At 43.6% G+C, this 17,564-nt stretch overlaps 1 protein-coding gene across 2 annotated transcripts; it reads left to right on the top strand.

Moving 5' to 3' along the window:
• Positions 1 to 2,523: 2,523 nt before the first annotated feature.
• cacng6b (calcium channel, voltage-dependent, gamma subunit 6b) lies at positions 2,524 to 17,338 on the top strand. Of its 2 annotated transcripts, none has more exons than XM_036940887.1 (5): positions 2,524 to 2,650; positions 7,570 to 8,744; positions 12,967 to 13,041; positions 13,426 to 13,563; positions 15,837 to 17,338. In XM_036940887.1, the coding sequence occupies exons 2-5, from the start codon at positions 8,378 to 8,380 to the stop codon at positions 16,058 to 16,060; spliced, it is 804 nt and encodes a 267-aa protein (XP_036796782.1). In that variant the 5' UTR covers positions 2,524 to 2,650; positions 7,570 to 8,377; the 3' UTR covers positions 16,061 to 17,338. The 2 variants fall into 2 exon arrangements, with proteins under 2 accessions (XP_036796782.1, XP_036796791.1); XM_036940896.1 differs by lacking the exon at positions 2,524 to 2,650 and adding an exon at positions 6,755 to 7,082.
• Positions 17,339 to 17,564: the final 226 nt, after the last annotated feature.

Raw genomic sequence — 17,564 nt, 5'->3', positions numbered from 1 at the left:
CTTTCTCCAACACACTGCCTTTTTCTTTCTCCAACACACTCTCTTTTTCTTTCTCCAACACACTGCCTTTTTCTTTCTCCAACACACTGCCTTTTTCTTTCTCCAACACACTGCCTTTTTCTTTCTCCAACACACTCTCTTTTTCTTTCTCCAACACACTCTCTTTTTCTTTCTCCAACACACTCTCTTTTTCTTTCTCCAACACACTCTCTTTTTCTTTCTCCAACACACTGCCTTTTTCTTTCTCCAACACACTGCCTTTTTCTTTCTCCAACACACTGCCTTTTTCTTTCTCCAACACACTCTCTTTTTCTTTCTCCAACACACTGCCTTTTTCTTTCTCCAACACACTCTCTTTTTCTTTCTCCAACACACTCTCTTTTTCTTTCTCCAACACACTCTCTTTTTCTTTCTCCAACACACTCTCTTTTTCTTTCTCCAACACACTGCCTTTTTCTTTCTCCAACACACTCTCTTTTTCTTTCTCCAACACACTGCCTTTTTCTTTCTCCAACACACTCTCTTTTTCTTTCTCCAACACACTGCCTTTTTCTTTCTCCAACACACTCTCTTTTTCTTTCTCCAACACACTGCCTTTTTCTTTCTCCAACACACTGCCTTTTTCTTTCTCCAACACACTCTCTTTTTCTTTCTCCAACACACTCTCTTTTTCTTTCTCCAACACACTCTCTTTTTCTTTCTCCAACACACTCTCTTTTTCTTTCTCCAACACACTGCCTTTTTCTTTCTCCAACACACTCTCTTTTTCTTTCTCCAACACACTGCCTTTTTCTTTCTCCAACACACTGCCTTTTTCTTTCTCCAACACACTGCCTTTTTCTTTCTCCAACACACTGCCTTTTTCTTTCTCCAACACACTCTCTTTTTCTTTCTCCAACACACTCTCTTTTTCTTTCTCCAACACACTGCCTTTTTCTTTCTCCAACACACTCTCTTTTTCTTTCTCCAACACTCTCTCTTTTTCTTTCTCCAACACACTCTCTTTTTCTTTCTCCAACACACTCTCTTTTTCTTTCTCCAACACACTCTCTTTTTCTTTCTCCAACACACTCTCTTTTTCTTTCTCCAACACACTCTCTTTTTCTTTCTCCAACACACTGCCTTTTTCTTTCTCCAACACACTCTCTTTTTCTTTCTCCAACACACTCTCTTTTTCTTTCTCCAACACACTCTCTTTTTCTTTCTCCAACACACTCTCTTTTTTCTTTCTCCAACACACTCTCTTTTTCTTTCTCCAACACACTGCCTTTTTCTTTCTCCAACACACTCTCTTTTTCTTTCTCCAACACACTCTCTTTTTCTTTCTCCAACACACTCTCTTTTTCTTTCTCCAACACACTGCCTTTTTCTTTCTCCAACACACTGCCTTTTTCTTTCTCCAACACACTCTCTTTTTCTTTCTCCAACACACTCTCTTTTTCTTTCCACCTCTTCTTTTCCTCTGTAGTGCTCTCTTTCCAGTGTGTTTCTGTCTGTCATTCTGTTGCAGTTTGTCTCTCTCTGTCTTTCTTTCCTTCTGTCTTTCTCCACTAATCCCCCCCCCCTCTCTCTTTCTCTTCATCTCCTCTCTCTCTCTCTGATTAACAGTGTGTTATGGATTGCTGTGAAGTGCTACCTTGGCCTCCACTCATATAAACAGTACAGATGCCCCTCCTTTGCCACCACTTAATGTCATTAACAGCTGGCTTTCTTAAATAGACACACACACACACACAATGTTTTTACCCACACAAACGTTGCCTGTCATCATGGCAGAAGACAAAACCATAAAGATTTTAAACAAATGTAGAGTTGAGTTTGAACATGGACCTGGATACACACAAACACACATTCTGAGGGACAGAGGCCAGTAGACACAGTTAATCAACTACAGAACCAACCTACCCAGTGCTCCCTCTCCTCTTACTCTCTCTTTCCATATCCTTTACTTACCCCACCCCCTTAACACACACTGACTATCTCTCTCTTCTGCCTCTCTCATTCTTTAGCCCCATTTATACCTGGTTTTAACAACATGCATCATCTGTCCTGATCTGGTCCATATTCTGATTGTGCCCACATTTTTAGACAGTTGTAGACGATTAACAATACGCATTGTGATCTGATTGTGATCAGATCTTTCTGACCACCCCCAGGGGTAGTCAAACATGCATTGTGTCTGGATGTCTTGTCTTGTGTGTAAAGTAGACAGATCTGGACAGAGAAACAATTGAAATCATCATTTTCCCACCTTCTAAAATCATTGACAGGTGGCAACATTAAATCATGACATCAATATGTGTCTTAAAATAAATAAATAAATATTATTTTAAAAGAATAACACTCAGTTAATGTGCGTACAGGGAAGGACCAGGAAATCTGGGCACAATCAGAATGTAAACAGAATGTAAACAATCAGGACATGTTAGCACCAGGTATAAACGGGTCTCTCTCTCTCTCTCTCTCTTCCTTTCTCTCTCTCTCTCTCTCTCTCTCTCTCTCTCTCTCTGTCTCTCTCTCTCTCTCTCTCTCTCTCTCTCTCTCTCTCTCTCTCTCTCCCCCCCTCTCCCTCTCCAACACTCCCAACTTTCTCCCCTCTATTAAATTCCAAGCTTCTTTGAATCTGAAGTGAACAACATATTCCAAACAGGTCAGACTTACTTTTCTCCTTGTTGTTATTGGTGCTGGGCTTTAGATCGTGCTTATGTTCGTGCAGCATGTTGTGCTGGTTGCCGTAGTGGTGGTTAAGTAGGAGAGAGTGTTGCTGATTTTCACAGATGTCTTTTTTCCTAACATGTGTGAGCAGTTAGAGCCTGCCGTTTTAGTTCTACTGCTCAACAAGTAATGGACAGATCCTTTTGAAATGAAACATTTCTACAGTCGATCTTAGTTTTGACACGATTAGGTTTGATCTGATTCGTAAAACAGTTTGCTGTGTTATTTTGACCATGATTAGGAAATCACGGACATTGCACAGCAAAAAGTGACATCTAAGCAACTTAAATATGTTTTCTAGAGTGATAATTCACTTCAAATGAGTGTTTCTTGACTTACTAAGCTAAAATATCTAACGCCATTGGCAGATATTTGGCTTATTTTAACCTAAAAAAGGCTAAATACAAGTAATTTATCTTATTTGAATATATTTTTTCAAGATATATAATCGTCTTATTAAAATAAGCAAAATAATCTGGCAATGACGTTACATAATTTAGTTAAGTAAAAAAAAGAACATAAGTGACTAATCACTCAATATAACATATGTTTGCTTGCTTAGATGTCACTTTTTGCAGTGCGTGATGTAATGGGATATCTATCCATGTGAGGTGTGTGTAATTCTACAGCTCCTAATTCAACTGTCAGCAGCTGCTCTTGTTATTTACCATTAGGTTCAGTGCTATGCCTTATGCTATAGATAGATATAAGCAATAGGTTACTTCATGTGCAAGAGAAGTTTCAGTCTAGCCATTGGATATACATATCTCTGATAGTGTATGCCATTAAATAATCTTTATTTTGGTTCTGTGGGACATTCCATAGGGAGCGCATGATGCTCTTTGACAGACAGAAAGTGATCCCTTCCACTGTGGTTGCCAGATCTGTCAGAAGGACGTCCCAGTGCAACATTTAAAAAAGGGCAGACAGTTCTCAACCGTTTGACTTTGGTTTGGAGCTATAGACTGATAGCAGAGTACACACCTAATGGATTACTACACAGCAGTGGAGGCTGGTGGGAGGAGCTATAGACTGATAGCAGAGTACACACCTAATGGATTACTACACAGCAGTGGAGGCTGGTGGGAGGAGCTATAGAGGGACGGGCTCATTGTAATGGCTGGAATGGAATTCATGGAACGGCATCAAATATATGGAAATCACGTTTGACTCCGTTCCTTTTATTCCATTCCAGACATCCTATAGCTCCTCCCACCAGCCTATCCCCACTCCTTCCCCACATTTCTAGCACATTTAGATAGTCATTCAAACTCCCAAACTCCCACATTTAAACGGAACTGCTGTCTCCTATCCTATCACGTTGCCCCAACTCAACTTTGTCCCTAACCCCTCAGGCACTTGTGTAGATGTTAGTGGATTGTATGTATAAGCAAAATATACCAACGTACCCTCCTATAGGCTAGGAGGACTTTGCAACAGTTTTACTGTGTGCCTAAAGAGTAGGGGCAATGGGTTGATTTAGGATTCCAGTTTGATAGTAGAGAAGACAATATCAAGTCTCTCTCTTTTCTTTTCACCTGCTGTCTGACTGGCTGTGCCCCAACCTGGGAGCTGTCCATGGTACTCACTCCACCGCCCTGTCCCCTGATGTGGGACCTATCCCTGGGACACTCACTCACTCCACCGCCCTGTCCCCTGATGTGGGACCTATCCCTGGGACACTCACTCACTCCACCGCCCTGTCCCCTGATGTGGGACCTATCCCTGGGACACTCACTCACTCCACCGCCCTGTCCCCTGATGTGGGACCTATCCCTGGGACACACACTCACTTCACCGCCCTGTCCCCTGATGTGGGACCTATCCCTGGGACACTCACTCACTCCACCGCCCTGTCCCCTGATGTGGGACCTATCCCTGGGACACTCACTCACTTCACCGCCCTGTCCCCTGATGTGGGACCTATCCCTGGGACACTCACTCACTCCACCGCCCTGTCCCCTGATGTGGGACCTATCCCTGGGACACTCACTCACTCCACCACCCTGTCCCCTGATGTGGGACCTATCCCTGGGACACTCAATCTGTCCACCACCACTATCTGCGCTCGCCATTAATTGCCACCCAGGGCTGAATTATCTCACTCACTCACACACACACACACACACATACACACACACACACACACACACACACACACAAACAACCACACACACACACACACACACACACACACACACACACACACACACACACACACACACACACACACACACACACACACACACACACACACACACACACACACACACACACACACACACACACACCTTGATGTCCTGTCACTCACTCTGTTTAATCTTAACCACTAAGCTCATCTCCACCTAGATGTGTTTGGATCAACAGAAACTACACAGAGAGCCAGGACACACACACACACAAAACATTCATGGTATCTGCGGGTATACAGTTGAAGTCGGAAGTTTGCATAAACCTTAGCCAAATACATTTAAACTCAGTTTTTCACAATTCCTGACATTTATTCCTAGTAAGAAAAAAATCCCTGTCTTAGGTCAGTTACGATCACCACTTTATTTTAAGAATGTGAAATGTCAGAATATTAGTAGAGAGAATGATTTATTTCAGTTTTTATTTCTTTCATCACATTCCCAGTGGGTCAGAAGTTTACATTGACTCAATTAGTATTTGGTTGCATTGCCTTTCAATTGCTTAACTTGGGTCAAACGTTTCGGGTAGCCTTCCACAAGCTTCCCACAATAAGTTGGGCGAATTTTGGCCCATTCCTCCTGACAGAGCTGGTGTAACTAAGTCAGGTTTGTAGGCCTCCTTGCTCACACACGCTTTTTCAGTTCTGCCCACACATTTTCTATGGGATTGAAGTCAGGGCTTTGTGCTGGCCACTCCAGTACCTTGGCTTTGTTGTCCTTAAGCCATTTTGCCACAACTTTGGAAGTATGCTTGGGGTCATTGTCCTTTTGGAAGACCCGTTTGTGACCAAGCTTTAACTTTCTGACTGATGTCTTGAGATGTTGCTTCAATATATCCACATAATTTTCTTGCCTCATGATGCCATCTATTTTGTGAAGTGCGTCAGTCCCTCTTGCAGCAAAGCTCCCCCACAACATGATGCCCCCCCCCCCCCCCCCGTGCTTCACGGTTAGGATGGTGTTCTTTGGCTTGCAATCCTACCCTTTTTTTCTCCAAATATAAAGATGGTCATTATGGCCAAACGGTTCTATTTTTGTTTCATCAGACCATAGGACATTTCTCCAAAAAGTATGATCTTTGTCCCCATGTGCAGTTGCAAACCGTAGTCTGTCTTTTTTATGGCAGTTTTTGAGCTGTGGCTTCTTCCTTGCTGAGCGGCATTTCAGGTAATGTCTTTCAGGTTACTGTGGATATAGATACTTTTGCACCTGTTTCCTCCAGCATCTTCACAAGGTCCTTTGCTGTTGTTCTGGGATTGATTTGCACTTTTCACACCAAAGCACGTTCATCTCTAGGAGACAGAACTCCTGAGCGGTATGACGGCTGTGTGGTCCCATGGTGTTTATACTTGCGTATTATTGTTTGTACAGATGAACTTGGTACCTTTCAGGCGTTTGGAAATTGCTCCCAAGGATGACCCAGACTTGTGAAGGTCTATTAGGTCTTGACTGATTTCTTTTGATTTTCCCATGATGTCAAGCAAAGAGGCACTGAGTTTGAAGGTAGTCCTTGAAATACATCCACAGGTACACCTCCAATTGACTCAAATGATGTCAATTAGCCTATCAGAAGCTTCTGAAGCCATGACATAATTTTCTGGAATTTTCCAAGCTGTTTAAAGGCACAGTCAACTTAGTGTATGTAAACTTCTGACCCACTGGAATTGTGATAAAGTGAATTATAAATTAAATAATCTGTCTGTAAACAATTGTTTGAAAAATGACTTGTGTCATGCACAAAGTAGATGTCCTAATCGACATGCCAAAACTATAGTTTGTTAACAAGAAATATGTGGAGTGGTTGAAAAATGAGTTTTAATGACTCCAACCTAAGTGTATGTAAACCTCTGACTTCAACTGTACATTACAGTCAGTGTAATGTAGAACATTTCTTTCAGAGAGGGTACTAATAGCAACCTGCGAGGAGGATCTGTAGGGGCGGACCCAGGGATACCTGGCTGGGTTATTGGTCGGCGTCTGGGGAAAACAATAGCCTTTCCTTATGGCTGTCTGGTCCAGAGCCAGCACAGTTCCTAATGGAGGATTCAACACTCACCTTGACCCTGACAGCAGTCTGCTCTAATAGCTTGTATCTGGCTCATACTCTCTCTGGTGTATAAGACAGCAACAAAAACATGTCCAATCCAGGAAGTTCTTTAATAAGAAGAAATGATTTTGGTGGGTGCTTGTATTTGTACTGTTTCACATATGTATGAATTGGAAATGTGTGTTTTTACATTTCCCAACTCCCCCTGAGACACCTTCAGAGTGGGGTCACAGCCAGCCATTGTTAAGGCACATTAACAGGGGAGTTGGGATATTGCCTTGCTCAAAGGCACATTAACATATGTTATTTTCACCTTGTCACTTCAGGGATCCAAACTAGCGACTTTTACAGTTACTGTCCCAACGCTCTAACCACTAGGCTACTTGCTGTATCTAGGCTTGTACTCTGCTGCATAGGGCAGCAACAAATGATCTCTGCTCCTGGCAGACTGGCAGTTTTATCAACAGAGAGATCAGTGTTGGCCCAGTCAAGTGTTTTTTCCCACCTGAACTTGATCCCCCTTTTTAGGGAATCATCGTCTCTCTTGTTATGGATGGGGACAAAGAGGGTGTTGTCGTTGTTAACCGTTTTTTTTCTTCTTTCCTTGTTTTTATTCAGGTGTTCCAGTATAATCAGACGCCATCCTTCCTCATCACCCAGTCCTCTCCTCCTCCACCTTTCTCTCATCACTCCCTTTCTCCCATCTTGTCTACTCCCATACTGAACCATCCATCTCTCTCTCCATCACTCCCTTTCTCCCATATTGTCTACTCCCATACTGAACCATCCATCTCTTTCTCTCCATCACTCCCTTTCTCCTATCTTGTCTACTCCCATACTGAACCATCCATCTCTCTCATCACTCCCTTTCTCCCATATTGTCTACTCCCATACTGAACCATCCATCTCTTTCTCTCCATCACTCCCTTTCTCCCATCTTGTCTACTCCCATACTGAACCATCCATCTCTCTCTCCATCACTCCCTTTCTCCCATATTGTCTACTCCCATACTGAACCATCCATCTCTTTCTCTCCATCACTCCCTTTCTCCTATCTTGTCTACTCCCATACTGAACCATCCATCTCTCTCATCACTCCCTTTCTCTCATCTTGTCTACTCCCATACTGAACCATCCATCTCTCTCATCACTCCCTTTCTCCCATCTTGTCTACTCCCATACTGAACCATCCATCTCTCTCTCCCCTTTCCTCCTCCCGTTCTCCATCCCCACATCCACCTCTGAACTGCTGTTATCTGTGTCTCTACCTTCCTTCTGTCTTCAACCTTCCTTTCTTCTTTTTGGGGTTCACCCCCTTCAATTATTTCCCTGCTTCTCTCTTTTCACCCTCTTTCCCATCCTCTTCCCTCTTTCCCTCCCTTTCCTCTCTCCATCCGGCCTCTGTCGGCCTCTGGTAGAGGTCACCATGTGGGCCAACTACATTGTCCAGCCGGAGGAGGATGGCCGTATGGGGGTGGTAGGAGCAGGACCCCATGGGGGCCTGGCAGGGGTGAAGGGAGTTGGGCGTGCTACAAGGCGGACCCCTAGGATGAGTGACAACCAGGAGGGGAAGATCAAGCTGGCGTTCTTTGTGGCCATTGTGGGCGTGACCCTGACAGTGCTGGGGGTGGGAACAGAGTTCTGGGTGGAGCTGGCCACGCCCAAGACCTGGAGTAACAACCAGACGTGTCAGACAGCCCACTACGGCCTGTGGAAGGGGTGTACCCGCACCCTGTGGGTGGATGACATCAACCCCGAGAGAGAGAGCTGTGGCCCCGCCGACCTGCCCGGAGGTGAGGAACCTGTCTGTCTGTTGCATTAGGGCAGGCCATGAGTTGATTTTGGGGACAGGCTAGTTAATATCCTTAGGGTCTCATTTTGATGACAACACTGTAAAAATTGGTTCTGACTAGAGGGAGTAAAGCTACAACCGGAAGGGATTTTTTCGTAACAGGTTAGGAGAATGTGCGCAGCAGGTTAGGATAATTAATGTGGCAGGTTAGGAGACTTAGGTTAAGGTTAGGAAAAGGGTTAAGGTTAGCTAAAATGCTCTCCTAACCTGCTACGATAAACCTCTTCCGGACAACCGCAGAAATTGAGTTAAAGATGGAGTCAACTGGGGCACTGATTTCATGACCAACCCCTGATTGCACTGTAGTGCTGTGTGTGTTAGTTAGGGCTTCCTCCCCTTCCTCTGTAATGATCTGTAAACATGGGATAGGTGGAAGCAATGTGTTGGATGTCTCCCAGGAATTTGCATCAATATGTGGGTGTGTGTATGCATGTGTATATTGTATGTATGCGTGTGCATGCACTTGTGTGTGTGTGTGTGTGCGCGCGTGTGCTTATGCAAACGTGTGTGACTAGGAGGCGTGTATGCCAGCTTTGCTGCGTGTGTATCTGGGTCATCCTACAGATAATGTGCAAATTGAGTCCTTAAAGGAATACTGCTTTGAAATGGAGCCAGTCTGAATTTGACAAATCTGAATGTGGCTACTGGTCTGTCTGTTAGTTATCTAGCTATAGGCATCAGATTTTTATAATCGTTGGTGAGTCAGAAAAGGATGTTTCCAGTATCCTTGTAAAGATCCAAACTTTCAGTGTGTTTATATAAGACAGACGCTTCCCTTTTACTGCATGATGGAGCTTCGTCTTTCGGAATACTTCAATGGATTATTATTTCATTTCAATTTATTTTAATTTTAGAATTTTCATTTATTGAATGATCAGTCCGAAATATATTTTGATTGGAGGAATTCGTCATTATATTAAACATTTTACTTTTTATATTTCAGGAAAAGAAAGCTAATAAACCTTGATTTTCAGCCACTTCCTCCATCCTGTACTGTTACGTTCCTCCATGTAAGTCTGTTATCTGTGGAATGACCCGTTTCTGTCTGTAGGGATTGTCCAGTGGTGGATGATTGCAGGTATTTAAGCACTTGTCCCACAGAGGGGGCCAGACAGGGCCTACGGTAGGATGAGGTAGCCATCTCCTGTATTCGTGCTTTATCTGCCAGAATAGTCTGATATTCAGCCAGGCTAGCAGTGGTTGGCTTTGATACACGACCAATGATGTATGTATTGTTTTTAATAGGATGTATATATATTTGACATTGTATAAATATAAAATAGCTTTCTTTCATTTTGTATTCTTGATTTAGCTTGTTCTATTAGGATGGATGAATCCTATGAATGTTCACATCTATTACAATGTAGATTACACGCTATATCCATCTGGTGCATTGTTTATCAGCCTCCGGTATTTTAGAGGGCTGATTCACTTTGGATGTCTAGTCGATAAACATCTATGTCTGACTCACCTTGTGTGTCTTGTCTAGCAGATAAACATCTGTGTTTACGATGACGGTCTGTGTGTTGGAGTCGAGTCGGTATCTATTCTGACACTTCCTCGTCTCCTTGCGTCAAAACACTGTTGGCCCACAGCGCCTGACAGACAGGCTCTGCTGTGTGTGTGTGTGGACTTCTCATGTTTGGAGAAAAACAACTGTTTCTCCGTCTGTGCGTCTCTATTTCACATTCATGTTTACATGCCCCTGGCGCCTGTCCCTGGGAAACAACATCACAGTCATTCTCTGTCACTGTCTGTCAGTGCCAGACCAACTAATATATCATACATCACTCACTGCTACTGTACATTACCATAACCTCTGACTAACTGACTAAGCCACTCAGAGGTGGACTAGTGGACATGTGGACAGGAGTAGAGGTGGACAGGTGGAGAGCTTGAGAGGTAGATCTCACTATAAATCTGTGGTTATAATATACAGGTTTCCTGTAACGCACCAGTGTTGCAGAAAGAATAGCATTAAGGTTGATAGGAGAGTCTGCTGTATGTGTTTGTACTTGTGTGTGTGTTTGGTTATACTATACTTGTGATGACCAGAAGTCAAACAAGGAAACACGTTATTTTAGTCTAAGGTTTAGGGGTAGGGTTTGGGGTTAAGGTTTGGGAAAATTGGATTTTGAATGGGAATCAGTTGTTTGGTCCCCACACGGATAGTAAAACTAACTAACATGTGTGTGTGGCTGTGTTTTTGTGGGTCCCTCTGCGTCTCTGACCATACAGAGTATGCAGGGGTGACTACCAGACAGGGGGATCGAGGAAGAACAGCAGAGGACGAGAGAATTTATATAAAAGACAGACAGAGAGAGAGAGAGAGAGAGGGGATGAGCAGCAGAGGATGAGAGAATATATATAAAAGACAGAGAGAGAGAGAGGATGAGCAGCAGAGGATGAGATAATATATATAAAGACAGAGAGAGAGAGAGAGAGAGAGAGAGAGAGAGGACGAGCAACAGAGGATGAGAAAATATATATAAAAGACAGAGAGAGAGAGAGAGAGAGGACGAGCAGCAGAGGACGAGAGAATATATATAAAGACAGACAGAGAGAGAGAGAGAGGACGAGCAGCAGAGGATGAGAAAATATGTATAAAGACAGACAGAGAGAGAGAGAGAGGACGAGCAGCAGAGGACGAGAGAATATATATAAAGACAGACAGAGAGAGAGAGAGAGGACGAGCAGCAGAGGATGAGAAAATATGTATAAAGACAGACAGAGAGAGAGAGAGAGGACGAGCAGCAGAGGACGAGATAATATATACAAAAGACGGAGAGCGAGAGAGAAGACGAGCAGCAGAGGATGAGAAAATATATATAAAAGACAGAGAGAGAGAAAGAGAGGACGAGCAGCAGAGGACGAGAAAATATATATAAAAGACAGAGAGAGAGAGGACGAGCAGCAGAGGACGAGAAAATATATATAAAAGACAGAGAGAGAGAGAAGACGAGCAGCAGAGGACGAGAAAATATATATAAAAGACAGAGAGAGAGAGAGAGAAGACGAGCAGCAGAGGACGAGAAAATATATATAAAAGACAGAGAGAGAGAGAGGACGAGCAGAAGAGGACGAGAAAATATATATAAAACACAGAGAGAGAGAGGACGAGCAGCAGAGGACGAGATAATATATATAAAACACAGAGAGAGAGAGAGAGAGAGAGGACGAGCAGCAGAGGACGAGATAATATATTTAAAAGCGAGAGAGAGAGAGAGAGAGAGAGGACGAGCAGCAGAGGAGGAAATAATATATTTAAAAGAGAGAGAGAGAGAGGACGAGCAGCAGAGGACGAGATAATATATATAAAGACAGAGAGAGAGAGAGGAAGACCAGCAGAGGACGAGATAATATATTTAAAAGCGAGAGAGAGAGAGAGGACGAGCAGCAGAGGACGAGAAAATATATATAAAAGACAGAGAGTGAGAGAGAGAGGACGAGCAGCAGAGGACGAGAGAATATATATAAAAGACAGAGAGAGAGAGAGAGGACGAGCAGCAGAGGACGAGAGAATATATATAAAAGACAGAGAGAGAGAGAGAGGACGAGCAGCAGAGGACGAGAAAATATATATATAAGACAGAGAGAAAGAGAGGAAGAGCAGCAGAGGACGAGAGAATATATATGAAAGAAAGACAAAGAGAGGAAGAGTGTCTATCTAATGCAGTATTAACCAAGCCCCTGTGATCCTCTCTCTTTTCCTTCTTTCATCTTGTTCACCTCCCTCTCCATCTGTTTCCCTCTTTCTCTTTGTTCTCACCCCCTCCCTCCATCTGCCCACTCTATCACTCCCTATCTCTCCTTCCCCCTCTTTCTCATGTTCTCTGCGCTCTCTTGCTCTCTCCTTCTCTGTCTCTTCCTCCCTACAAATGTCTTGCTTTCTCTCCTTCCCCTTCACCTGCCCCCTCTTTCTATCTGTCCTTCTCCCTCTCTTCCATCGACCCTCTCTCTCACCTCTCTCGTGGCACCATATGTGCTGTGGATGTGCTGTGAATATGGGACTGTGTAGAGCAGTGAGCAGTGTTTCTCTTAGTGCTCCTACTACACAACAGATAAAATGTGTCTTCATGTCTAGGAGGACAGAGGGGATGGATGCACAGGGACCATTAATATACTGTGTGTGTGTGATGTTCCCTCTCTGTTTCTCTTCTCAGAATCGAACTGCACTTACTTCAAATTCTTCACCAATGGAGACAACGCAGTCATATTTATGAAGACAACCCACAAGAGTAAGTCAGCATCTTAAGTCTCGCCTCTGCCGCCTCCTCCTCCTTCTCTCCCTCTTCCTCTCTCCCTCTCCTTCTCTCCCTCTCACCTTCTCTCTCTTTCTCTCCCTCTTCCTCTCTCCCTCTCCTTCTCTCCCTCTCACCTTCTCTCTCTTTCTCACTGAGGTGTATTTATCCCCTGTGATGTCACTCTCAGATGCACAATGCTCACTGAGGTGTAACTCTGCCCTCCCTCATTCTCCCCTGTCTTCCTCTCCAACACCTCTTCACTCTTTCTCTAACCACTTCTCCCTCTATTCACTTCCTCTCCATCCCTCTCTCCTCCTCCTCTCATTCGGTCTCTTTCACCTCCCCTTCTCCCCCGCCTCTCTCTCCCACCTCCCCCAGACCTGAACATAGCGGCTGCTATCCTAGCAATGATAGCTCTGTCTATGATGGTGATGGGAGCAATCTGTATCACCATGTCCCTCAGTAAAGGAGTGCCCTTCTTCCTCAAGCCCGCCTCCTTCTGCTTCATCCTATCAGGTAAGGGGAAATAGACTACAAAGAGAGCAGCCACTATTCTGGGTGTAGACTTAGACCTCCCTGTAGGGAAATAAACAATCAAAAATGTACAGTAAACATTACACTAGCAAAAGTTCCAACAGAATAAAGACATTTCAAATGTCATATTATGTCTATATACAGTTGTGGCCAAAAGTTCTGAGAATGACACAAATATTAATTTTCACAAAGTCTGCTACCTCAGTGTCTTTAGATATTTTTGTCAGATGTTACTATGGAATATTGAAGTATAATTACAAGAATTTCGTAAGTGTCAAAGGCTTTTATTGACAATTACATGAAATTGATGCAAAGAGTCAATATTTGCAGTGTTGACCCTTCTTTTTCAAGACCTCTGCAATCTGCCCTGGCATGCTGTCAATTAACTTCTGGGCCACATCCTGACTGATGGCAGCCCATTCTTGCATAATCAATGCTTGGGAGTTTTTCAGAATTTGTAGGGTTTTGTTTGTCCACCCGCCTCTTGAGGATTGACCACAATGGTTCTCAATGGGATCAAGGTCTGGGGAGTTTCCTGGCCATGGACCCAAAATATCAATGTTTTGTTCCCCGAGCCACTTAGTTATCACTTTTGCCTAAATGCAAGGTGCTCCATCATGCTGGAAAAGGCATTGTTCGTCACCAAACTGTTCGTGGATGGTTGGGAGAAGTTGCCCTCTGAGGATGTGTTGGTACCATTCTTTATTCATGGCTGTGTTCTTAGGCAAAATTGTGAGTGAGCCCACTCCCTTGGCTGAGAAGCAACCCCACACATGAATGGTCTCAGGATGCTTTACTGTTGTCATGACACAGGACTGATGGTAGAGCTCACCTTGTCTTCTCCGGACAAGCTTTTTTCCGGATGCCCCAAACAATCGGAAAGGGGATTCATCAGAGAAAATGACGTCCTCAGCAGTCCAATCCCTGTACATTTTTGCAGAATATCAGTCTGTCCCTGATGTTTTTCCTGGAGAGAAGTGGTTTCTTTGCTGCCTTTCCTGACACCAGGCCATCCTGCAAAAGTCTTTGCCTCACTGTGCGTGCAGATGCACTCATACCTGCCTGCTGCCATTCCTGAGCAAGCTCTGTACTGGTGGTGCCCCGATCCCACAGCTGAATCAACTTTAGGAGACGGTCCTGGCGCTTGCTGGACTTTCTTGGGCAAAGCAATGATGACGGCATGTGTTTCCTTGCAGGTAACCATGTTTGACAGAGGAAGAACAATGATTCCAAGCACCACCCTCCTTTTGAAACTTCCAGTCTGTTATTCGAACTCAATCAGCATGACAGAGTGATCTCCAGCCTTGTCCTCGTCAACACTCACACCTGTGTTAACGAGAGAATCACTGACATGATGTCAGCTGGTCCTTTTGTGGCAGGGCTGAAATGCAGTGGAAATGTTTTTTTTAGGATTCAGTTCATTTGCATGGCAAAGAGGGACTTTGCAATTAATTGCAATTCATCTGATCACTCTTCATAACATTCTGGAGTATATGCAAATTGCCATCATACAAACTGAGGTAGCAGACTTTGTGAAAATGAATGTGTCATTCTCAAAACTTTTGGCCACGACTGTACAGTATTGTAATTATGTGCAAAATACAAAATTAATACACGTAAATAAATGTCTCTTCAGAGCCAGGTCTGCCTACGGCACCCTCTCTCAATAGCAAGGCTATGCTCACTAAGTCTGTACATTGTCAAAGATTTCCTTATTTTTGGGTCAGTAATAGTGGTCAGGTATTCTGCCACTGTGTACTCTCTGTTTAGTTCCAAATAGCATTCCATTTTGCTCCGTTTTTTTGTAAATTCTTTCCAATGTGTCAAGTAATTATCTTTTTGTTTTCTCATGATTTGGTTGGGGACAGAAGCACCAGATCATCAGCAAACAGTAGACATTTGACTTCAGGTTCTAGTAGGGTGAGGCCGGGTGCTGCAGACTGTTCTCGTCAATTCGTTGATGTATATGTTGAAGAGGGTCGGGCTTAAGCTGCATCCCTGTCTCACCCCCCAGCCCTGTGGAAAGATTTTTTTTTTTTTGCCAATTTTAACTGCACATTTGTTGTTTGTGTACATGGATTTTATAATGTTGTATGTTTTTCCCTCAACACCACTTTCCATCAGTTTGTATAGCTCTCTCTTTCTCACTCTCTCTCCTCTCACACCTCCTCTCCGTCTCACCTTCCTACTCCCCCTCCCTCCCTCCCTCCCTCCCTCCCTCCCTCCCTCCCTCCCTCCCTCCCTCCCTCCCTCAGGTCTACTGGTCCTGCTGTCTATACTGGTGTTTCACCAGTCAGTGTTGGCCCTGTTGTCATCTGACCACTCCATACCGCTCCACCACGAGCTCTCCTGGTCCGTGGCCTGTGTGGGCTTCGCTGGGGCCATCCTCATCATGGGGGGGATCCTTTTCCTGATCCTCTCCCTCCCCTATAGCCCATGGGAAAAATGTCTGCCTCAACGCAACAGCAGCACTACCTAGCACATGGGAGGCCCAAAAGCTGTGGGAAAAAAATGGAGTTTTATATCAGGATCGCAATCAAACTCCAGTCCTCGAGGGAAGCACTGTCTACTGGCTTTAGTTGTCAGGTATAAATCAGACACTGATCAGAACAACTAAAACCAGTAGACACTGATGCCACCCAGGAGTTGAGTTGGAGACCCCTGTTTATATTATCAGTGATATTGTCAAACTAGACTGAAAGACTGACTAACTTGTAGGTCGACACATTGTTTACTTAATGCAATAACAATGATGCTCACTAACTGTGCCTTGAACTCTACAAGCCTGCCCTAAAGCCTGCGACCTTACCAGAAAACACTACGTAGACCACAACTTCTCCACGTTTTGGCATCATGACCAACCTATAGCTTTTAGAAGTTTCTGATGACCTACCAAAGAACAAGCAATGTTTCTAAGCAGAACCCAGTCTTTACCAGGGGGGTAATGCTGGGTTAAACAAAACCAAAGCATGGATTGATGTCTTAACTTGTCCATTGACTGCTAACAGGGTAAGGAAACCAATATGTCATTTAGTTATTGAACTAGTTCTTTAAACACAACGCCAACCACACTGTAGTTGTAGATAAAGACCCAGCAGTGGGGTGCAGCATCCTGTCTGTACTATGAACTATGTACTAACCATTACTTATTGATAATGTTACTTAGCCAATTAAATGGTAACAGTGTAACCATGGTAACATGTAGGTCACTACCGTTGCTAAGGGAGGAGATGCTATATTGTTTCCAGGAAGTGGCATAGCCATCCCTGCAACATGAAACGCCTTGCAGGTTGTCACTATTAATCTATTATGAATGATTATGGCGTCTTACACTTAATACCTAGAAATAATATATTCTCTATTTATTATCTACACATTGTCCACATGAATGAATGTTGTTTTTACGTAAGAATGTGTGAATGATTTAATGTATGTATGGAAGATAAAGATTTATATTTGAGAGTGTATTGTATAGACTCACTTTACAAGCACAGCTCTGTATATAAAATATGTGTTTGTATTTTATTTATACCTGCACACTGTAGCCTTTTGTTCAAGCTTAGGGGGGTGTTTTTAGTTTTTAGCTTATTCAAACCCTTTTTTCATCATGTGTTTTATTTGTCTTAATAAAGCCCACCTTGTCTTTCTCTACCTACATGTTTGTTTGGGGAAATGCACATTGTGCCTAAATGGTCCTATGATCATATGTATGTCTCACTGGGTTTGCTTTTGAAATAAATAGATTTGACATAAGAAACGCTCTCATACTTTGTCTTGTCTACGAGTCCTTTTCTCCCTTCGAACTTAAATGCAACCCGTTTTTTAACCCTTACCAACAGACGTACCAACCCCCCCAACTCTCTCCCTCTAAAATTAGTACATTGCTCATCCCTGAGAAACCTTATCCATGAATGTAAACTATGTACCTCACCCCATTGGCCCAGAGGTGGTGTACTAGGTCAGAAGGGTCCTAGAACCTCCTT

Source organism: Oncorhynchus mykiss, chromosome 2 (genome assembly GCF_013265735.2).
Source record: "Oncorhynchus mykiss isolate Arlee chromosome 2, USDA_OmykA_1.1, whole genome shotgun sequence".
Lineage (NCBI taxonomy): Eukaryota > Metazoa > Chordata > Actinopteri > Salmoniformes > Salmonidae > Oncorhynchus > Oncorhynchus mykiss.
This window is presented reverse-complemented; position numbering and strand designations above follow the sequence as displayed.